Source organism: Biomphalaria glabrata, chromosome 8 (assembly GCF_947242115.1).
Source record: "Biomphalaria glabrata chromosome 8, xgBioGlab47.1, whole genome shotgun sequence".
NCBI lineage: Eukaryota > Metazoa > Mollusca > Gastropoda > Planorbidae > Biomphalaria > Biomphalaria glabrata.
Genome location: NC_074718.1, coordinates 10,562,402 through 10,583,480, shown reverse-complemented (window position 1 = coordinate 10,583,480; position 21,079 = coordinate 10,562,402). Strand labels below are relative to the sequence as shown.

Below are 21,079 nucleotides of genomic sequence, written 5' to 3'. Positions count from 1 at the left end.
AAGAAATAGAAATCTGAACCGCTTGACCACAGCACAGTAGACAAAATTAAACGTTTACACAAGTTAATAATAGTCAATATACCCAAACGATAAATTAGTCTTTTGTTTACATAAAGGCGTTAATTTAAATAATTGACTGAATTCTCGATTCCACTAATCAAGTGACCTTCGAGTGACTCCTAAGAAGATTAGCCCAGTGACAGACGAACTATTGGCACATGATTTTAAAAATCTCACGCAGTGCCTCTTGGGAAGCCAGCAGTAAATTTGTTTTTTAGCCATCTTTGTCAACAAGACTGATTTTAAAGGCCAAAACAGCTGTCGTGAAGCGTTGTGAATAAAATATCCAGAATAACTTTTATGTTGTAAATTATTTTCACCCTCATAATCTGCACTTTAAATGCAATTTCTAAAAGTGTGTTTATGGTAAGAACAGAAGTGGTTCTTATGGTAATTTAATAACAAAACAAGAAAATATATTTTTAAAAAATTACAAAAAATAAAGTTTATATTAAGCGCACTTGTATTAGATAGTTTGGATCAGTCATGTACTGAATTAAATTTGTAATAGATGTAGACTCATAATAAAAAGGATAACATAAAATTTAAAAAAAAGGGGGAACGACCTAAATTATAAACTCATGGCTCGAGCCTTCCCAGGCTTCTCCAGCCAACACGTTTCTATAGTCTCGATTTATTTTACAGTTTTGTTTTAACTAAGACTCAGACGATGAACTAAAAAGGGGACTAATGCAGCTTTGCCACCACCTCAGTCAAGTATCATTTCTTTCCTTCATTTGACATACCAAACAAAATATTTTATTACCAATACATTTTTAAAATTTTTATTGATTCTTTTGTTGTCTGCTAAAAGAAATAATTGTGCAAATTTTCAGCTTGATCCGAGATCGGGTGTGGGAGAAATAACGTGTACAAACTATTTACCAGACAGACAGAGATACAGACGGACAGACAGAGAGAGTGAGTTGATATAAGCTTTGTAAAAATCCAGAATCTTTTAAATTATGAATAACTTTAACGTTTTTCCCCTCATAATAACCTGCACTGATAATTGTTTAAAGTTTATTTATTTAAAACACAGAAATGGTTCTTTGTGGCACAAAAAAATCTCTTTTAATGCACAAATTAACCAAACAAAACAGTGTTTACAACATTTTGAAATCTCTGTTCTTTATAGAATGCACAACAACCCAGATCCTGGTGGAAATACCCAGCTTTTCGAACAATGCCGCTGGTCAGTAATTATTCGCTAGTTCAGTCAGCTGCACCAATAGTCAGATTTACTTTGTATTTAGTTCCAGATGTAGCACAAGGTAATCGATTTAAACACGACCAGTAACTAATCTGTAGATCGGACAATTTTGATGACAATCACATGTGGCTTCTTGTTGCAGACGACAACTTAGAAAGAGCAAATTAGAGTAAGTTTTTTTTTTTTATTAGTTGTTGAAGTTTTAATTAAAATGTATATATTTGACAAAAAAAAAGGAAACTTGTTGTGTATTGAAATTTAATATGATTATTTTAAATTGTATATGTGAAATAAAAAAAAAAAACTACTCTACATAAAACACATTGATGTGTCCAGATTTACTAAGGAAAAAATACTACTTGAATGGATTGTATATCAAAGCAGCTTGTCGAATAGAAACATGAGTAGACTTTTCAGAACATTTCATCTTATCTTATAAATGACAGACGTTTCTTTAAAAGAGAAGATAAATTACGTTCTATTCGTATCCACATGTTAGTCTAGTCTTGTATGTTAATTAGAGACTAAAGATTGGCCTGCTTCTGAGACCTACTTGAATATGAGGAAATTAATGCTTCTGAGACCTAATCATCTATGAGTATTCTTAGACCTAGTTTTTATGAGACCTAGTTATCTATTGTATTTCTGAGACCAAGTTATCTATTATGTTTCTGAAACCTAGTTTTTGTAAGGAGCATAATTTTTCTGACACCTAGGTTTTATAAAGAATATAATTTTTCTGAGACCTAGTTCTTATTAGGAGCATAAATTTTCTGAGACCTAGTTCTTATTAGGAGCATAATTTTTCTGAGACCTAGTTCTTATTAGGAGCATAATTTTTCTGAGACCTAGTTCTTATTAGGAGCATAATTTTTTTGAGACCTAGTTCTTATTAGGAGCATAATTTTTTTGAGACCTAGTTCTTATTAGGAGCATAATTTTTTTGAGACCTAGTTCTTATTAGGAGCATAATTTTTTTGAGACCTAGTTCTTATTAGGAGCATAATTTTTTTGAGACCTAGTTCTTATTAGGAGCATAATTTTTTTGAGACCTAGTTCTTATTAGGAGCATAATTTTTTTGAGACCTAGTTATCTTTAAGAAGCATAATTATCTATAAGAGACAAAATGATAAAGAGATGTCACGTGTGTACTATTACGATCAATATTTTGTACTCTCCTTCAACTAATGTGATGAAATTCGGGAACCGAAACAATCTTCGACAGACAATTGTTGATATTTTTTCTCACGCCGACATGAAGTTGTGGCAATGTTTTTTTTTTCTTTCATTCATCCTTTTTGTATTGAATACAAGTATTTTGCTTTGAACCATTGTTTCTTTGCATTTCGATTTCTAAGATCTTATTTACTGATTATCTATAAAAATACAGTAACATAGAAAAGCAGAGAAAGCTGTTTAAAGAAATGAAAATGGCTAGACTGCCTTATTGAAAAAAAAAACTAACGTCAATCTAATGATAATTACTTTGAGTGACAAAGAAAAGAACTTATAAATTTGTTTTTATGGCGCTAGCATTTTTTTAATATAAAAATTTTTGTCAACACTTCTTACATTCTTCACACCGGATACACCAAACAGCCAGATATTTATCGTTAACCGCCATTGATGTTATTCACTTGTACATTTTTGTTATTGTAATTGTGATGTTAAATCTATTAATTTTTTTTTCTTTTCAGGTACATATTGTGTGTACATATCCACAATGTTACAAAGATCAGTTGTACACAACGTCCTCAAAAGCTTCCATAGATTGATGGCTACTCGAAGTATGTTGGTAGAATCCACCAGTCACATTCAAACGGCGAAACCTTTCAAGGATATCCCAGGTCCAAGAGGTGTCTACTTATGGCCAGTCATTGGTGCTTTCCTTCACTTTAAGCCCTTTAGTAAGTATTGGGTTTATGTTTTTAATACAGCTATCATAGAATGTTGTAAAGCACTTGAAAATCAAGAGGGTGATGCCTAATGTCATTTTACGTTTTAATGCGGAGTAAATCAAGTCCCTGTAGTTATCTATAGATACGGGTCCATTGGTGAAAATAGGTCAAACTTTTTTTGTTCTTTTCTGGAATCTCTCAACCATTACAGACGTACGCGCGCTATACGGATGCCCCTGTTTTTTCTGCGTTCTGAGCTCCAGAGATTCGTCTTCCTGGCGTCAACAACGCACTTTTTGCTTCGTAGTATGTCTATAGCATGCCATGCCGTGTGATGGTCAAAAGAGTTGAGCCGAAGGCTCTTCGAACTCGAGGCGTGTAAGCCTGCTTGAACAAACCGTTCTGTCTGGAAGAGGCCCAAGTCAATGTCTATGTAAGACATTGCTATTTTCGACGTATCTGGCACTGCGGGCGCATGGACTAGAATGCATGGCCGAAGGCCGAGCACACCGGAAAACCCAGCCATTTTCCTGTTTTACCAAGCTAACTGTGCAGGACTCGCCATTAGTGTAACTGTTCCTTGAGTAACGGCACATCGATTATCGACAGGGACGTGGAAGCTCTCTTTCAACTCTTCACCATGCAATGGGAAAGCTCTCGCATTCTCTTGGACATTCCCACAGGAGTTTTGTTTTGCTATTCATTTAGCCTAATTACTTCCTCTAGCGATCGTTTCCACCCGAGTGCCACGTTGAGGCAGAATAGCGTACCCAAGCATGCCATGACTATTTTAACAATTGGTCTCGTGTGGTCTGGGTTGTGGGCTGTTGTGACTATGAACCCGAATTCCAACCCTGCCTGCTTTCATCTCCTTGCCATTCTAAATGGAGTATGTGCCAGTAAGAATTCTCCAGTTCTATAGAAATGCCCATAAGATATAATAATATAAAAGAAGAATCATGTGACCTAATGTTGATATCCACGATTGAACATCTGTATGACCAGGCTAAAGCCAAGCGCCGAACTGTGTCCCATGTGTCTGGAACTCGGTAACCCTTTGACCAGCTTTTGTTTTGTTTCTTGGTCAACACTGGCCCTAAGCATCCAAGTGTCAAACAATACATAATATATATATATATATATATATATATATATATATATATATATATATATATATATATATATATATATATACACACATCATAATCATGGATCAGACAAAATATTAACCTATGTTCTAAACCACGTCGTCAGACGTCATATAAAACATATAAGAAACTAAAAAAATAACAAGGGGGGTGGGGAGAAGTTAATCAAGGTCTTCTGTTTTATAGTGAAACAGCAACATTCAGCATTATTGTCTATGTTTGTAGTATTGATTTGATCTGGTGCGTTGGGATTCCTACTGCCCAGATTCTGAGCTTTGTATTCTGTCAGCAAGTGCTCTGGTCATTGAACCTTGTCTCTAATTAGAGATCGCATCTGTGCACTTAATCAGTTGGGGGTAAATCCTGGATGTGTGTGTGTGTGTGTGTTTGTGTGTGTGTGTGTGTGTGAGAGAGAGAGAGAGAGAGAGAGGGGGGGTATTACCTTAACATCACAAAGACTTCTGTTTGCACCCTTGGCCGTGGGAAACGTGAAGCTCTTCTCAATTAATAGATGTAAAATCTAGATCATTGTTCTTCAAAGGGGGGCTAGCGCCCCCTGGGTGGCGATTCTGTGAAATTGGTGGGCGCTGGGAGCCAAAAGAGTGGTGAGGGGCGCTGGGCACAATGGGGTCGGTAAGGGGGCCCTGAACATAAAGGGGGAGTAGAGATGATAGAAGAAACTCGCGGTGCACTGAAACAAAATAAATTTCTTCAAAATTAAAGCTTGCAAACTATCTATAGACAAATTAGAGTTAGCTTGCTTCTAATTTTAAAACAGAAACAACGTTCCAACAACGTTAGAAATTAAGTTCCTGAATCCAATTTTCTATTTTTAAATTCATGCTCTGTTGGTGTAATCGGATGGTATCTATTGTCTCTAGTTCTTGTGCGGCCCGTAAAAGTTTATGATTTGCTAAACAAACTACGTAATGCGCTTATATATATTCATGTGTAAATGTTAATTTTAAAAAGAAAACATTAAAGCCAACTTAGAATAATTTAATCTTTTTTAACAATAACACGGTTATAAAGACAGTTTATGTGGAAACACAAACTCAAAATTGGCCCCCGAAGTGGTCCGCTATGGCAGGAAAAAAATTGGTAGGTTTAAACAATTTTTCAATATTTTCAGAAAGAATATCAGAGACTATGAACTACAAACTATCAACAACTACAATCCTATCCCTGTAGATACAAAAAGAAGAGACGTGCTAATGTCGAAATTGTTACTGATACTGTTGTATTGTTATATTGTATTCAATGAACTGATAGCTATGAAAATATAGTAAAATTCTAGGTGTCATTTACAAAGACCGCATCACGAATGAAGAGATTAGAAACAGAATTAATACAGCAATTGCACCCCACGATGACCTGCTGACAACTGTCAAAAAACGTAAACTCAAACTCTATGGCCCCATCACAAGGTCCTCAGGACTCGCAAAGAACTTCCTTCAGGGAACAGTATCAGAAAGAAGAGGAAGACAGAAATCGATGGGAAGACAAAATCAAAGAATGGTCAGGCCTGTCAGTGAATGAAATTCTACCAAAGGCAACGGATGGAGAGGAATGGAGAAAGTCGTTTGACAGATCTTGTGTGGTGCCCCAAAAGACTAAGGGATAGGTGAAAGTGAAGTAACATGTCAACCTGGCTTACCTGATGTTATTGAATGATTATCTAATTGATCTAATTATTTTGCAAAGGACCAATCTCTCATTCGAAGCCTCAACAAATATAACTCTTCACTTAAAAAAAATAAAAAAAAACACCTTTCACTTTAGTTCAGTGTATGAGGCATAAGACACTAATTACTAATTGATGTTTTAAATTTTATTCCATTTATATGTATACTAGATTTTTTTTCTCTTAAAAATAGTAAACATAAGATAGATAGATAGATAGATAGATAGATAGATAGATAGATAGATAGATAGATAGATAGATAGATAGATAGATAGATATAGATCATACATACATACATACATTATATATACATACATACGTAAATACAACATTCTTACATTCATAGATAGATATAGCCTATATTATTATCCTCGGGGTACGCTAAAACTAAATCATATTTTGCTTTTCTTTCCCATTTTATAGCTATTGAATGTGTGGATTCCTCTTTATTTTTTAAGTATTTGAAGTTTACTGTCTAGAAACAACAACAATTACACCACCAACAAACGAAGTTTTATTATTTTTTTAAATTTGGTCAGACACAACCCACATCATCAGCAGAGATTCTGTAACTTTTATCAAAGGGACATTATCCATTAGTTCCATCTTATTGATAATTTTAGGAGATGTATTTCCCCTTTTAGAGATCTTTTTTTTTTTAAAGAAACGATAGTAATTGGGATTCACGGTCAACAAGATTAAAATCTTAGATACAAATGATTTGATCGCAGTGATCATCGCAGGTATATTGTCCAGTGGCGTAGCAAGTTACCAGTCGGCTGGGGTTCAAGAGTTTGTTGGTGGGCCCTCAACCTCATAGTACAAATTTAGCATGTGACAAAGAAATTGAGTAGCCTGTATGAATCGGTATATTTACTAAATTCCAATAAAAGTAGTGTACCTTGTTTTTTTTTTGTGTTTTTATGTTTTTTGTCATAGTACTAATGTCATTACACTTGATTCAATTACTACTCCTTGTAAGTAATAGGGTCTTATTGGAAACACCACCAATATATTTGAAGATAATTAGTGATTTCTCTTTATTTAGACTAATTATTCAGCCAATGCTGCATCCTTTTAGTGCTCACAAATATAAAAACCTAGAAATGGCTCCAGATTTGAGGCCTCGACATTTAAATCAGACTGATGAACTCCTTGCTCATGACCACATTCTTGTATGGCTTGAGAATCTTGGACGCTAAATGCAGAACTAGAGAGGAGGATCCTAGCAATGGAACTGAGATGCTATAGAAGGATCCTAGGTATCACCCACAAAAACCGCATCTCGATCAAAGGGATTAGAAGCAGGATCACAACGGGGCCCCACGCCGACCCGCTAATTGATGTCATAAAACGCAAACTGAAACTTTATGGGCCACATCACAAGGTCCGCAGGGCTCGGAAAATGAAGAGACAGAAAAAGAGATGAGAAGAGAACGTAAAAGAAAGGACGGTCCTGTCAGTGAAAGAGAATCTATCCAAGGTGAAAGACAAAGAGGAATGGAGAAAGACAGTTGACAGATCATGTGTTGCGCCCTCCCCCCAAAAAACCAACAGATTTAGGGAAAGGTGAAAGAGAAATGGCTCTCTGATGGCTTTCTCTTTAGGTATTCCGATCAAGCTAATGCTCATTTGATATGTCTTGACAGCTGTTAAAAAGGAAATACTTGGTTCGGATTGGATCTCGTTTAGAATTTTTGCAAAAACTGCATTAACCAACAAACCAATTATCTAGTTTTGAAATAGTTGGGCGAGGTAAGCGTGTGTGTGTTTTGTTTTCGCCAATAGATCATACTTGGAAATCATACCAAAGTGCAATTATTTCTCCACTTTGGTGTCACCCCCATGGGCTCACGTGGGCCCTATCGGTCACGAATCATGGTTCCAATCGCAAAGTATCCCCATTGCTCTACGACATAGGCTGTGGTCCCCTAATGATCGTGACATCGGGTTCATTAAACCCCATTGCGACATGGATGCTGAGCCACTGGTATTGTCATGTCTGGTTAATTGGCTTAAGATCTTGAAATTGTTTTGACAGATTTATTTCCTTTTCCAAATTTCAGCAAAATTCACAACAGAAAGCAATCATACATTGATTGCTGAATTGCTTACAAAGTACGGCCCGTTAATCAAAGTCCGGTTTGGTCGTCTAATGGTCATTGTTTCTGACCCCAAGGATATCGAGACAGTGTATAGAAACGAAGGAAAGTACCCGATGACCGCATCTTTTGATATTGAAGAGATGATTGTCCGTAGGACGTCCAGCCCTGTCAAATCCATAACTTTGGCGTAAGTAGGTCAAATGTTTAAATGTCAAATGTCTTGTTTTTTTTTTAATCTGCTTAAGGCTTAAGCTATTAAGTCATCATCATAATCTTTTCTTCGCTAATTCCTCATGGAACATATGGCCTCAGTAAAAACAATCCACCCTCCACGGTCTCTTGCTAGTTTTTAAATGGCTTCCCAGCTCTTTCCTGTCCTCTCGGCTTCTTCTAGTACACTGCGTCGCCACGTTCTTTTTGGTCTTCCTCTACGTCTGTTCTCTGGGTGTTCCACTCTAAGGCCTGTCTAGCTCTGTTGTATGGGTTTGACTAATCCATCTCCACTTCCTCTCTAAGGTCCGCACCTCTATATTTATCTGTCCACCAATCTCCCACAGTTTGGTGTTTTCTATTTTGTCGTACCAATTTTATTTTATACCCAAAGTGAAATATTTTACTGATGTATAATTAGTTAGGTACAGTGATTAATTGTGATACGTTTTTACTTGATCCGATAATGAGAGGTGGGAGAAATAACATGCATGAACATTGAATTTGACAGACAGAGTAAGTTGATATAAAGTTTCCCTTTCAGACCTTGCGATCTATAGAGCAGATGATGTTAAGGTTACTGTTTTTTTTATGCAAATGGTTACGAGCAGGGTGTCATTTGTCCAGCACAACGACCAAACGGCTTTACTTTCCCCAACTAAAGTCAGCTACCCATTAGAGTTAGGTGGACGCGCCCTATAAATCCCAAAATTCATAATTCCAGTATTCACCGATATTCGAACCCTATATCCTAGGTTTGAAAGCTAAGCACTTAATCACTTGGCCACCACGCCCCTTTAGTTGATATAAGCAGGGGGAGAATATGTAGATATTTATTAACATAAATTCCTTTGGCTTTGATTTAAAGAATCGTGTAACGTGGTGGGTGCTAGATTTTGTCGGAGGTATTTCAAGCATTGCATTAAATCTCCAACTCAGAATCATGCTCTGACAAATAAAAATAACATGGTTGTTAATCCTAACTCTCCTTAGGCTGTTTGTTAATCCTAACTCTCCTTAGGCTGTTTGTTAATCCTAACTCTCTTTAGGCTGTTTGTTAATCCTAACTCTCCTTAGGCTGTTTGTTAATCCTAACTCTCTTTAGGCTGTTTGTTAATCCTAACTCTCCTTAGGCTGTTTGTTAATCCTAACTCTCCTTAGGCTGTTTGTTAATCCTAACTCTCCTTAGGCTGTTTGTTAATCCTAACTCTCCTTAGGCTGTTTGTTAATCCTAACTCTCCTTAGGCTGTTTGTTAATCCTAACTCTCCTTAGGCTGTTTGTTAATCCTAACTCTCTTTAGGCTGTTTGTTAATCCTAACTCTCCTTACGCTGTTTGTTAATCCTAACTCTCTTTAGGCTGTTTGTTAATCCTAACTCTCCTTAGGCTGTTTGTTAATCCTAACTCTCCTTAGGCTGTTTGTTAATCCTAACTCTCCTTAGGCTGTTTGTTAATCCTAACTCTCTTTAGGCTGTTTGTTAATCCTAACTCTCCTTAGGCTGTTTGTTAATCCTAACTCTCTTTAGGCTGTTTGTTAGCGGGACTCTCATGTGAACAATTTCTTCATGAGTCGCCATACTAGTGCGAAGCGCACCGTCTGCGTCAACATTATAACCATTTAATCATTATAGCATCAAAAGACTCTCAAAAAAACAACATATTAATGTTATCTTTTATGTGCATTTAAGTGGTCCGAAGAAAGATGAAAATTAAATATAATAACAACTACTTCGCTAAAAGGCAGTTTATCCAATCGGAAAATTGTAATAATAATAAACTATGAACCCACTACTGCCTAATATATCTAATACGTACTATTGTATGACGACCTAGACCAAAGATTGGAAGACGTAATTCACTTGGATATTCCCAACGTGCTACCCTTAGCACGTGAACAAACTCAAATCTCAAGCACAGATGAATTCATACTAATACAGGAGCAGGTTTTCGAAATATCAAGAAACGAGGAACTTAAACCGATGTCTCAACAAGGAGACCACAAATTCTGGTTACATAAACAGATTCCAATTTTATAGTCTGCATTGCTGTATTATGGGTCAATGTACAGAAGTTTATGACTGCTTCCCCTTCTTCTTATTTGATACAACATGGACTCACTGCCGCCATGAACACAAACTTGTGCTTGTTTAAATCGGCGGCTGCTAGTTACAAACATTAAGCCGGATATAAATACACTCATAAAATATCATCAACCCCATAAATTTTTATACATTTTTTTAAAACAAAAGTTATAATTTCAATAAACACTTCATTGGTAACTAATATACCACGCATTAATATGTTTTTTTCACTTTGGGGTCCGTAGGAAAGTTTTGACTATTTAAAGAGGTACCCGTGTCAAAAAGAGTTTGAGAACCTCTGTAGTAGGGAACTGAATAAAATGTGTTGAAATTCTTAAGACACCTTGTAAGCATACAACACACTATTGTGACGAACATTTGCCGGTGATTATATTATCAAACTTGACAATTCAATGAAATGAAGAAAGAACTCTCTGTATTTACTTCCAAACTTCTTTCACAATACTTCTTCAACTTTCACATCAAATTAACTTCTCAATTCAATAACAACTTGACTGGACACTTCATAAATAAAACTTAAAGATACATGAAACTTCACTTAGTATAACATTCAACTACAACTAATATAACTTTAATTAATGGACCCGCTAATATCACAACACTTATAACCATTACTAATCGAGGACTAAGCGAGGACCCCGTCTAACTGACTTTCCCCTAATTTATACTTTTTTTAATCGGATGTTCTAGAATCATGGAAACTTCTCAGATAATTATTTTAGTAACTTTGACCTTCTAGAAGCTGACGTGTGCTATTTTTTTCCTTAACCCCTTTCTTTGATTGGATACCTAGAATTAACTTGTTTACGCTGGACAGCACTGGCTTGACCTCGAGCTTCTAGAAACTGGTCGAAATAGGTCACAGACTCGACTCGTGACAACTATATCTAAACCTTTGCCATTAAAACTGCACTTCATGTAACGTTTTCCAACGTGTGTTTTATAAACTTCCAGCCAAGGAGAGGACTGGCACAAGCTGAGAGCACCAATAAACAAACTCTTAATGAAGGTTGACTCAGCGACACATTATCTCGAGCCTCACAACCAGGTGGCAAACAAATTTGTAGACATCCTGGCCACGCAAAATCTAAAGCCACAGGAGCTCCAGACACTCTTTGCGAGATACGCCGCTGAAGGTTTGTCTTAGTTATTAAATTTTTATTTTGTATTTTTGTATTATTTTTTGGGGGGATGAATCACAATGTAGGCTAATAAGTCATCAGTTTCTAGAAACAATAATTAAATTAATTTTTGAACGATACTCTTATTAATCGGAGAATTATTGATAGGTGCCGATACCCATACAATTGTGAACATCAAAACATTTATTAGATCTAAAAACGGTAAAATAATAACTTGCAGATTACTACGAGAACAAAAATTAACTCTGGACAATCTCTTTTGACGTGGAGTCTTAACTTCGTGTAGGACCTCAGAGATGTGGACATCATCTGGGAAAAACACTGCAGACATTTCTGGAGAACGATTTCTGTGGAGACAGCCAGCCGCCCAATGCGCCAAACAGTTCGGGGGGGGGGGTGATCAATATGCGCTCTAGTGACGTCTAGTCTAAATGAAATATGGTATAAAAAAGAAATCTTTTATAACCAAATTTTGTTTACCAGTTATGAAACTGAAAATAGTGAACTTCGCTTCACATGTCTTCGAGGAACAAGCGTTACACGCAGAAAGCAGATATTAGCTCTTTTAAATCTCATATGCTCCATTCTTTTTACTAGTATACATTGTTACAAAAAATATTTAAAAAATTGTGATATTGTTAGGCGCCTGCGCTCTATGTCTTGTGTACATAAGTTTAAACGAAGGTAATACTCAAATAACCGAAATAAAACAAGCGAAGACCAACAATATAAAGGTACTTTGACGCTGATGAATGATGCCAAATAAGTATATTACGTAATGAAAGGACCCGTAGAATGTCGCTAAGTTACATAATTCCAGAAACTAAAGCCTCCCTAACGCTGCTAAGAGTATTCTGTGCCTACTTTCCTTACACTTCAAAACCTAGTCTTGTTTTTTTAATCGTCACGTCAATGTCGCTAAGCCAAAACTTTATCATTTTGATGAAACAAATAACTTTTCATGCCATATTTCCAATCTTGTCCTAAATATATCGACACTTACGTTTGACTATCTCTATGTCTGCAGGAGCTGGTCTCGTTGTATTTAATACCAGACTCGGCTTCTTGGAAGGCCAGCTAAGTGAAGAGCTGTCTGACTTCCTAGACGCAGCGAAAACATTATTTTTCATCCTTCAAGACGTGATCCTGGGCAAGTCTGTGGGGCACCGATGGTATAAGAGTAAGACATATCAAGATTATGCCCGGGCATTAGGCATCATTGGAGGGTAAGTCTCTACCTGTGATCTCAGTAGCTGAATAATAACACCAATATGTATCTGTCTAGACTCTTCATAGTGACAATATTGAAAACAGTTTACAGGTTTCATATTTCATCTCTATATTCTAGTAAACTAGTATTATAAAATAATATATTGGCTTCAAAAGAAGCTATATTCTTGTCGGTATAGAGAAACTGCTTATTGTTCGACAAATACTCTGGGTATTATGCCAATGGCAATCTTTTTTTTTATAATATGAAAGGTTTTGGGTATAACAGAGTTGTCTCTCCGAAACGTTTAAAAAACAATTTTTGGCGCCAACTTGCTGTAACTGACATCGAAGAGTGCACCTGGCTGCAGGCGGCTGGTGTTGTTGTTTTTTTTTAACAAAGGCCGCGGGCTATACATTTGAGACCAAAATAAAATCCGCTGCCGACGACGGCAAACACAGAACCTAAATCGACCACTGCCGGACAACAGGATGGCTGCCTGGTCGTGCGGTTTGCACGCTGGACTGTCGTTTGGACTTATCGATGGTCCCGGGTTCAAACCCTGCCCGCTCCCATCCCCCGCTGTCCTGCGGGAGGTTTGGACTAGGAAGTAATTATCTTCAACTCTGAAGGAACATCCGAAATAAGTAAAACATTTTACAAACAGTTATGTCTGCTTTGAATGTGGCAAAATATGTACGTCGCAGCTCATACTGCGTAACCACTTGAAATACTGTAGGCCTCAATAATCTTTGGACTCCAAGACGAGCTTCATTATTATTATTAGTAAGTAAATAAAGTTAAGTTCCCTTTTCAGACATTGCGATCTATAGGGCAGATGATGTAAAGGTCATCTGTGTCTGTGGCCCATGGTTTACGAGGATGTCATGTGGCCATCACAACGACCAACCCCCATTACTTTTCCCTAATTAATGTCAGCTACCAATAACAGCTGGGTGAACTGGGAGGGGCCCAAAGATAAAAAAAATATATAAAATCCCAGTCTTGACTGGGATTCGAACCCGAAACCACCGGTTGGGAGTCTATACCGCTCAGCCACCGCGCCTCCTACTATTAATAGTACCTACTTTAATGAATTGTCCTCAGCCCATACCTCTTGCACTTGGTTACTATTAGGTGCACTAGCTATAACGACTATAACGTTCCAGCGAGCTGTACATTGGTGTTTAGATCGTGGTAATTAGAAGAAGTAGCCAACAAATGAGTTCCCCAAACATTACTGAATTGCCCCGCTCCCTTTTTTTTTCTGTCTTTACCCATTAAATGTCAAGCCCATTGATGAAACTAGGATTATTTTTTTAGAGACCAGGAATGAGAGGAGGCACATCGTGACCGCTCTGTACGAAGTCCCCCCCCCCTCCCAATTGCGCATAATATTTCTGAACATTAATTTATTAAACTCTTCAATGAATAGGGCCTACATGCGCAAATACCTGATGAGGTATAGTCTGTGCAAGATAAATATTTTCAAGTCCTCAAACCAAATGTAAATTATTATTTTGTTATACTTTGACAGATTAAAACGGCGAAACTAGAGTTTTCCCGGCGCAGTCAATGAGTTAATAATTCTTTTCACAACGATACACATCAAATATAAACTTTCTAGACAATCGTTTGAGCCGTTTTCGAGAAGGTTCCAAGTTTTGCCCACTCCGAATGTATGACTTGAATAAAGTTATTGTAATAAACGCTGCTGAAGATCTGCATCTTTCTAGAACTTATTTAAATGTTCATTCAATGCTAACTATAATTCCACGATTTTAAATTTGTTTTCCCAGAAGCTGTGCAGTGCACTCATTGAAGGCTCACCAGGTACTGGAGGAGAGAAAGAGGGCCGGCACATTGACAGACGAGGAGCCCAATCTACTCCTTTCTTTACTAAAAGAAGAAAATCTGCAGCGAGCAGACGTCGACACGATGTTAATTTCTCTGTACACTGCAGGAGCGGAGTCGGTGGGTGTCAAAACACTTTCTTTTAGAATTAGAACATTCTTTATATTGGTTAAACAAACAAAAATAAAAACCCAGTGACAATAGCCCAACTAGTCAAAAAGATATTGAAACAAGCAAAATATATTTTTAAAAAGCTTATCTGAGGAGAGGAACTCCATATTTTCAGCCAAATCTCAACACTGTAAGATTTAATTCCATTTTTTTTATATCTAACAAGGTTAATTAATTACCATTAAGTAACCAAAAAAAAAATTTATTTGTTCATGTTTCATTAGGAGCCATGAACAATTGTGCTAAGTCTCAACTTGATCCGAGAATGGAAAGTGGAAGACATAACGTGTTCAAAATTTGTACCAGACAGACAGACGGACAGACAGACGGAGTGAGTTGATATACGTTCTATAAAAACTATGTCAAACCATTAACAATCTTTAGTTCTATTTTTTTTTTTAATATATATGCTGTATAATTTTTCTGTTACATCAAAAAGCTAAGTTTCTTTTTTTCCTAATTATCCTTGGGGGTAGATGTAAGACTTAAGTTTCTCTGGGCGACAGTTAACGATGGTGCTATAGGACCAGCACAATGACACACCTTCTTGACTTTCCCTGAATGTCGGGTGCGCATTGCATTCAATTTTGAGGATTTTTTTTTTTACCATTGTTCTTTTCAAAACCTAAATTAAAAAGTAGAATTGTTTTGTTTTTTTCGAAACTTTTGTGTCGTAATGATTTGTTTTTTCGTTATAGAGGTTTTTGGATGTTCCTTTAGAAATGATGATTATTGCCTTCTAGTTGAAACCTACTGCAGTAGACCAGAAGAAGAAAACGGCCAAGGTTCAAACCTCGGGAACATTGTGACGACAATTTGAAATGCAAAACTACAAGACAATGTAGCCATTATATCAACTTCCACAAAAATAATAATTTTTAATGTGTGGCCTCCCTCTTTTATAAAAAAAAAAGCTATACTTCCTAAATGAAACACTTTTGCCTTGTGACCTCAGAGCCCTGTTTAAATGAAACTTTCCCGTCTAAAAACGCATATTGAGATTTGCTTGTCACAGTGCACTTTTCTATGGAACCAAAACACTTCATACTTGGGCAAACATTTTTTTTTAATTGAAAGTAATATATATGTTTCTGACTATATTTCTAGACAGCTAAAATTCTAGAGACTCTGTTCTACAACTTGGCGAAAAATCCTGAAACACAAGAAAAATTACGTCAAGAAATTTTTAGAAAACTAAACACTCGAGATCACGTGACAGCCACTGACCTCGCAAACATGTCGTACTTAAAAGCTTGTCTTAAAGAATCTTTCAGGTAAACATTCATAGAATATTACAACAATAACAATATCATGTAATTAGTTGTCTTTGTACTTTCCAATCAACCCCCAATATTAGGCAAGTAACTATATCTATGCATCTGTTGTATTTATTGCTCTATGCTAATTCGGGTAAAATGATAACATGTTTATTATGAAATTAAGATTAATGAATCATATATCAAATCATAATTCAGAGAAGTCATAATTAATACAGACGTAATGATTTATAGTGACTATAGTGGCATGGCAAGTAGTTTACAATTAAGCAACAGTTTCATAAGTTGAAGTATAGAAAGATGGAGTCAAAAGAATAAGGTGAACTAAGTGGACATAAGGCTCTTGTCTGTGGCATTTTACGTCTCGAGAGACGGTCTTTTCCCTTTGCAACTTCCTGTGTGATCAAAGAGGTCGATCCGCGATACACAGCTGCGGTCACAGGCCGGGCATTTGCAATCACCAGGCGCCGTTGCACTTTAGCTCTTCTTTGTACTACTGTTGTGTATGGCTTCTGCAAACCGAGACCCTTCCTTTATACTGGCTCTCCACGCGGTAACAGGTCACTATAATATATATATATATATATTGTCTAAAAAAAACACGAAAACAAATGTTGTCAATGTATATCTTTGTTCCATCAGTAAGTGTTTCATTGTGACATTTTTTATTTCTTCAGATTATGTCCACCAGTCTGTAACACTATGGTCAGATTACTTCCAATCGACGTTTGCCTCAGTGGCTATACTGTTCCAGCTCGGGTAAGCGTATGTTTTTTTTTTAGGGTTAGTGAATAGATCTAAATAAGAAGAAAATATTGATTCCCTAATCTCACCCAGTGGCTGAGTGGTTAAGAGCTTTACTTCCAAGGGGCACACGTTTGAATTCCTGTGAAACAGAGATCTTGAACTTGATTAAACGTCGGCGCTATAAAACAAATGTCACATATTTCTGATGCAACTTTTCAAAAATTTCTCAGCCGATGAAGTTCTTCAGATGGAGAACACAGTCACACAAATTCTTTCACTTCTAAAACATATTTTTTTTTTATTTTTCATTATACATTATACATTGTATAATTGAGTTTATTTGAGAAATGACTCGTATGCTAGATTAAGATAGATAGAGATTAAGCCTTGTTGAAGACAATACCAAGCATATTGAAACAATTGTTCTAGCTCAAAGGGAGACAACTCAACAAGTAAAAGATTCAATTCACGCCTAAGTTCCTAGGTTCACCTGTCCTATGCCAAACCTCTTTATTTAAAGACCAACCTGCGCTATGCCAAATTCTTTCAAAACCAACCTGTCCTATGCCAAGCCTCTTTCAAGACCAACCTGTCCTATGCCAAACCTCTTTCAAGACCAACAACACACTTCCTAGAGTTGCTCCAGGTCCACACGCCATTTACCCACCAGAAGAAGGACGCCTCTCTCTAGTTCTCTGTTCGCTAGACTTCTCTCTTACCGCACTTATTTATTTGGCCGAAAATGACTTCTCTATACCGTGTGTGTGTTCTTGTCCAGTTCTAAATGGTGCGATATAACATGCAGGATGTCAGTGCGCAGGACAGATTCATTAGACTCTTCAATTAGATGTAACAGATGTCAACATCCACGTTTTTAAGGAGATTGGTGGGTTGAGAAATGTGGTATTGAATGGACTGGTCAGAAGTGAGTGTTTTTGGGGTCATTTGAGAGCGGCCCATTCCAATTAAACGTGTCTCATACTAGAATATACTGGCCCAAAGTGAATGCTAAAATGGGGGCAGTTTTGATGGAAATTGTAAACAATAAAGATAAGGGGGTACAGTCAATATATAGCCTGGGTACAAATCAGCGGGTAATGATGGCTTAAAATAATAATGATTTAAATGGTGACATTTTGTGTTTTTTTTATTTTATTTCAGACTCCAATTATGATTTACCCCAATGCAAAGTGTATTTCTGGTTTTCAAGATTCACTGACCTATATGCCAGAACGATGGCTACAAAATAATGGACTAGCGAAACACGACCCTCTTGCTAAGATTGCTGTATTACCCTTTGGTTTGGGCCCAAGAAACTGTGCTGGTCAGAGAATTGCTGTTCAGGAAATTTATTTGGCTACAATCAAGGTATTGATCACTCTCTAGATTCCTGCTTACATCATTCCAAAACTTTCTAAATGAGCAAGAATCTCGACTTTTATTTACACTGCATGTCCCTAGACGATTAGGACTCATTTCATTGTGGTATAAATTACTTTTAGATACCAAATCCTAAATCTGAAAAAAGCACAAATCCTTTTTTTTTTCAGAAGACACACAGAAATGTGAAAAGTGCCGGATAATATTAATAATTATCTTTATATCTTCTAGCCCAGGGGTTCTCAACCCGTGGGTCGCGACCCCCTTAGGGGTCGATTGACGATTTGCCAGGGGTCGCCTAAGACCATCGAAAATATGGATTGTTATTGTCTGTTCTTCTATTGCTGTGTGGGTGGGGGTCGCGGCAGAGTGGGGGATTGTAAAAAGGGGTTAGGGTTAGCATAAAAGGTTGAGAACCGCTGTAATCTAGCCAATGTCTATAGACAACTGATAATTCCCCTGTAAAACTTGTTGTGTCAAGAGTTCAACGCAAGATAGTTCATCTTTCCCTAAAAACCTGAATTTGATAAATGAAAAGATTGAATGTGATAATTTTTACTACTTGTATTAATCATAATAATGGCAATGTGTTTGATGTCAAAGATTAAGACATCTAAGGCTCCTCGAACGCTTTTCATAAAGGTGCCTTTACTCCATAATATGCATACGTTGGTAAGACTACATTTAGAAATAATCAGGTTCTGCTATAGACCGGTGTCAGTATAGAAGCACTAGCTGCCATGCGTCAGCCAAACTGGTCGCACTTTCGTGTAAGCGCTATAAATTCAACTCAGGCACCACTACTTTTATTACACCATTTATTTAAAGTAGTGAAATTGTTTAAATTTTCTTTCCACCATATGGAATTGTCTTTTAAATAAAATAAAGTATAGATTTCGGCTATTTGCTTCCAATATCTATCGAAAATACGTATATCAGGTATGGACTACCAGGGCTAGGATGTAATAATCTTCAATTTTAAACCAAATCCAAACTATGCCACTACAAACAAACATAAAGTGTGGGAAAAAATGTTACTGATAATTACAAGAGCTGAAATCCATGACATCTATAGCGTACAATGTCTTCACCTGTTAATCCAAAAACTATGCACACCAAAAAATGCGATTAAAATCTTTGAAACGTGATTACTTTATTTTCTGGCAGGTTCTCCAGAAGATGAGAATTGAGCTACACCCCGAGTCTTCCGACGTGGAATTCGTTTACAGAATATTTCTACAGCCAAAAGTTCCAATTCATTTTAAGTTTACATCATTGCAGAAGTATTGAATTTATATATGGCTGTTAATTAAAAAGAATATTTTTAACTTTCATTTTGATAGCAATAATAGAATATTTAAGTCATTAATGACTCATTAAGCATAGTACAAACTTGCACTAATTACAATGTGCCTTTGTCATTAGATAGGCCACAAAGCATTACTAAAATACTGCCTTTGACAAACTAGATGGCTTGTTAATTGTTTTATCGTATATTATACAGACGTTACTTCAAAAAAGAAGATGATTACGTCCTACGCGTCATGTATCTAGTCATGCATCTTAACCAATGACTTAAATTCTGCCAAGTCACTGGTTTTCCTAGCTGGCTCAAACATACCATTCCATGCTCTAAGAGCACTAGAAAAGAAGGAGCATTTGTACACATTTGTCCTAGCATATGGAACGAGTAATGTGTATTTATCTTTGTGTCTTTCTGTGTTGTTAGACGCCCTAGTTTATCTTAATATTTTTTCTCAACACGAGATAGCCATAAAATTAATGACAATTTAGATAGCCTTCTTTTGTAATATTGCCCAGCAGGGCCGGCCTGAGTTCAGCATCCTTTTTTAATTCTATACCAACGAAAATATTTGCTGATAACAAAGTTATAGATGTTTAATCGTAACGGAGAAGTGAACTACGAAGGAGAAAAATGAATAATTCCGTCGGGACATAAAAAATAGTTATGAAGAGAAAGAGTTAGACCATTTTCATGAGAGTTATACTTAACAGGATTGTCTCAAAGAATTCTCTTGCAGAAGATATTTCAATGTCTCTGCCAACGCGATTCTTTCTCACCTCAGAAAGAATTTCACCCAACCGACGTATCATTTTTCTGAAGACGTTAATTTCGTGACTAAAACCCCCGCTACCAGATGAGAATGTCTATGACCATGAAGCCCGTTATAGAAGTACGTAGCTAGAGAACTCAAATGTGGCACTTCACTATTAGCCCATCCTGTCACTTTAAAAAAAATTTGAACTACATTATTTTAAATTAATGAGACTTTTTGTGTAGACACCAGGTTAAGCCGTTGGTGAAGCTCATGTTGCAAAGAGATAGCTAACTAACTACACTTCCTTAAAACTCTTAGCTGACAAATAGAGAATATGGATTAAATACTTCTGTTTGCAAATGTTGTCCTTGACGAAGTGATGTAAAGTATTAATTCATTTTAAAAATTTAACCAACTAGACTATAGTTTGAAAGCAGTCGCCAGGATAACAATTAGTCAGCTAATTACACAGTTCCGGAACATCATGCACGAGTGTAAACAGTTAATACTTCACATTAAGTACAACTAAACATTTGTGGTGTAATGTTGTGATGCGAAACAGACAATAACAAATTTTTTAAAAAATATATTCGTAAAATTAGTTTCAGAAATTGCTAACATTTGTTGTACTTCCTCAATTGGGAGCGTAAACAATGAAATTTAAATGTATAAACATTGTGCACAGTTAGCTAGCGTATTTTTCTAAGTTGTATATATGCGGCCCCATATTCCAATTTTTTTTTTAAATGCGGCCCTCGATAGCAAAAGGTTACCCACCCCTGATATAAGGGAAAGAACTGCACATTACATCCATATTT

The 21,079-nt window shown here is 36.5% G+C and overlaps 1 protein-coding gene across 1 annotated transcript; it reads left to right on the top strand.

The window, feature by feature from the left end:
* Positions 1–1,300: 1,300 nt before the first annotated feature.
* On the top strand, positions 1,301–20,860 carry LOC106057735 (probable cytochrome P450 12e1, mitochondrial). The gene is made up of 10 exons (XM_056038988.1): positions 1,301–1,442; positions 2,972–3,181; positions 8,071–8,296; positions 11,375–11,556; positions 12,590–12,788; positions 14,572–14,746; positions 15,905–16,071; positions 16,752–16,833; positions 17,983–18,189; positions 19,369–20,860. The coding sequence occupies exons 2-10, from the start codon at positions 2,998–3,000 to the stop codon at positions 19,489–19,491; spliced, it is 1,545 nt and encodes a 514-aa protein (XP_055894963.1). The 5' UTR covers positions 1,301–1,442; positions 2,972–2,997; the 3' UTR covers positions 19,492–20,860.
* The last annotated feature ends 219 nt before the right edge of the window (positions 20,861–21,079 follow it).

What these genes read in the sequence shown, in the direction of transcription:
- LOC106057735 (XM_056038988.1), top strand. Translation starts at nt 2,998, where the DNA reads ATGTTACAAAGATCAGTTGTACACAACGTCCTCAAAAGCTTCCATAGA. An exon ending in GTCAAATCCATAACTTTGGC is followed by an intron (nt 8,297 to 11,374) that starts GTAAGTAGGTCA and finishes ATAAACTTCCAG; the next exon opens with CCAAGGAGAGGACTGGCACA. An exon ending in TGCGAGATACGCCGCTGAAG is followed by an intron (nt 11,557 to 12,589) that starts GTTTGTCTTAGT and finishes CTATGTCTGCAG; the next exon opens with GAGCTGGTCTCGTTGTATTT.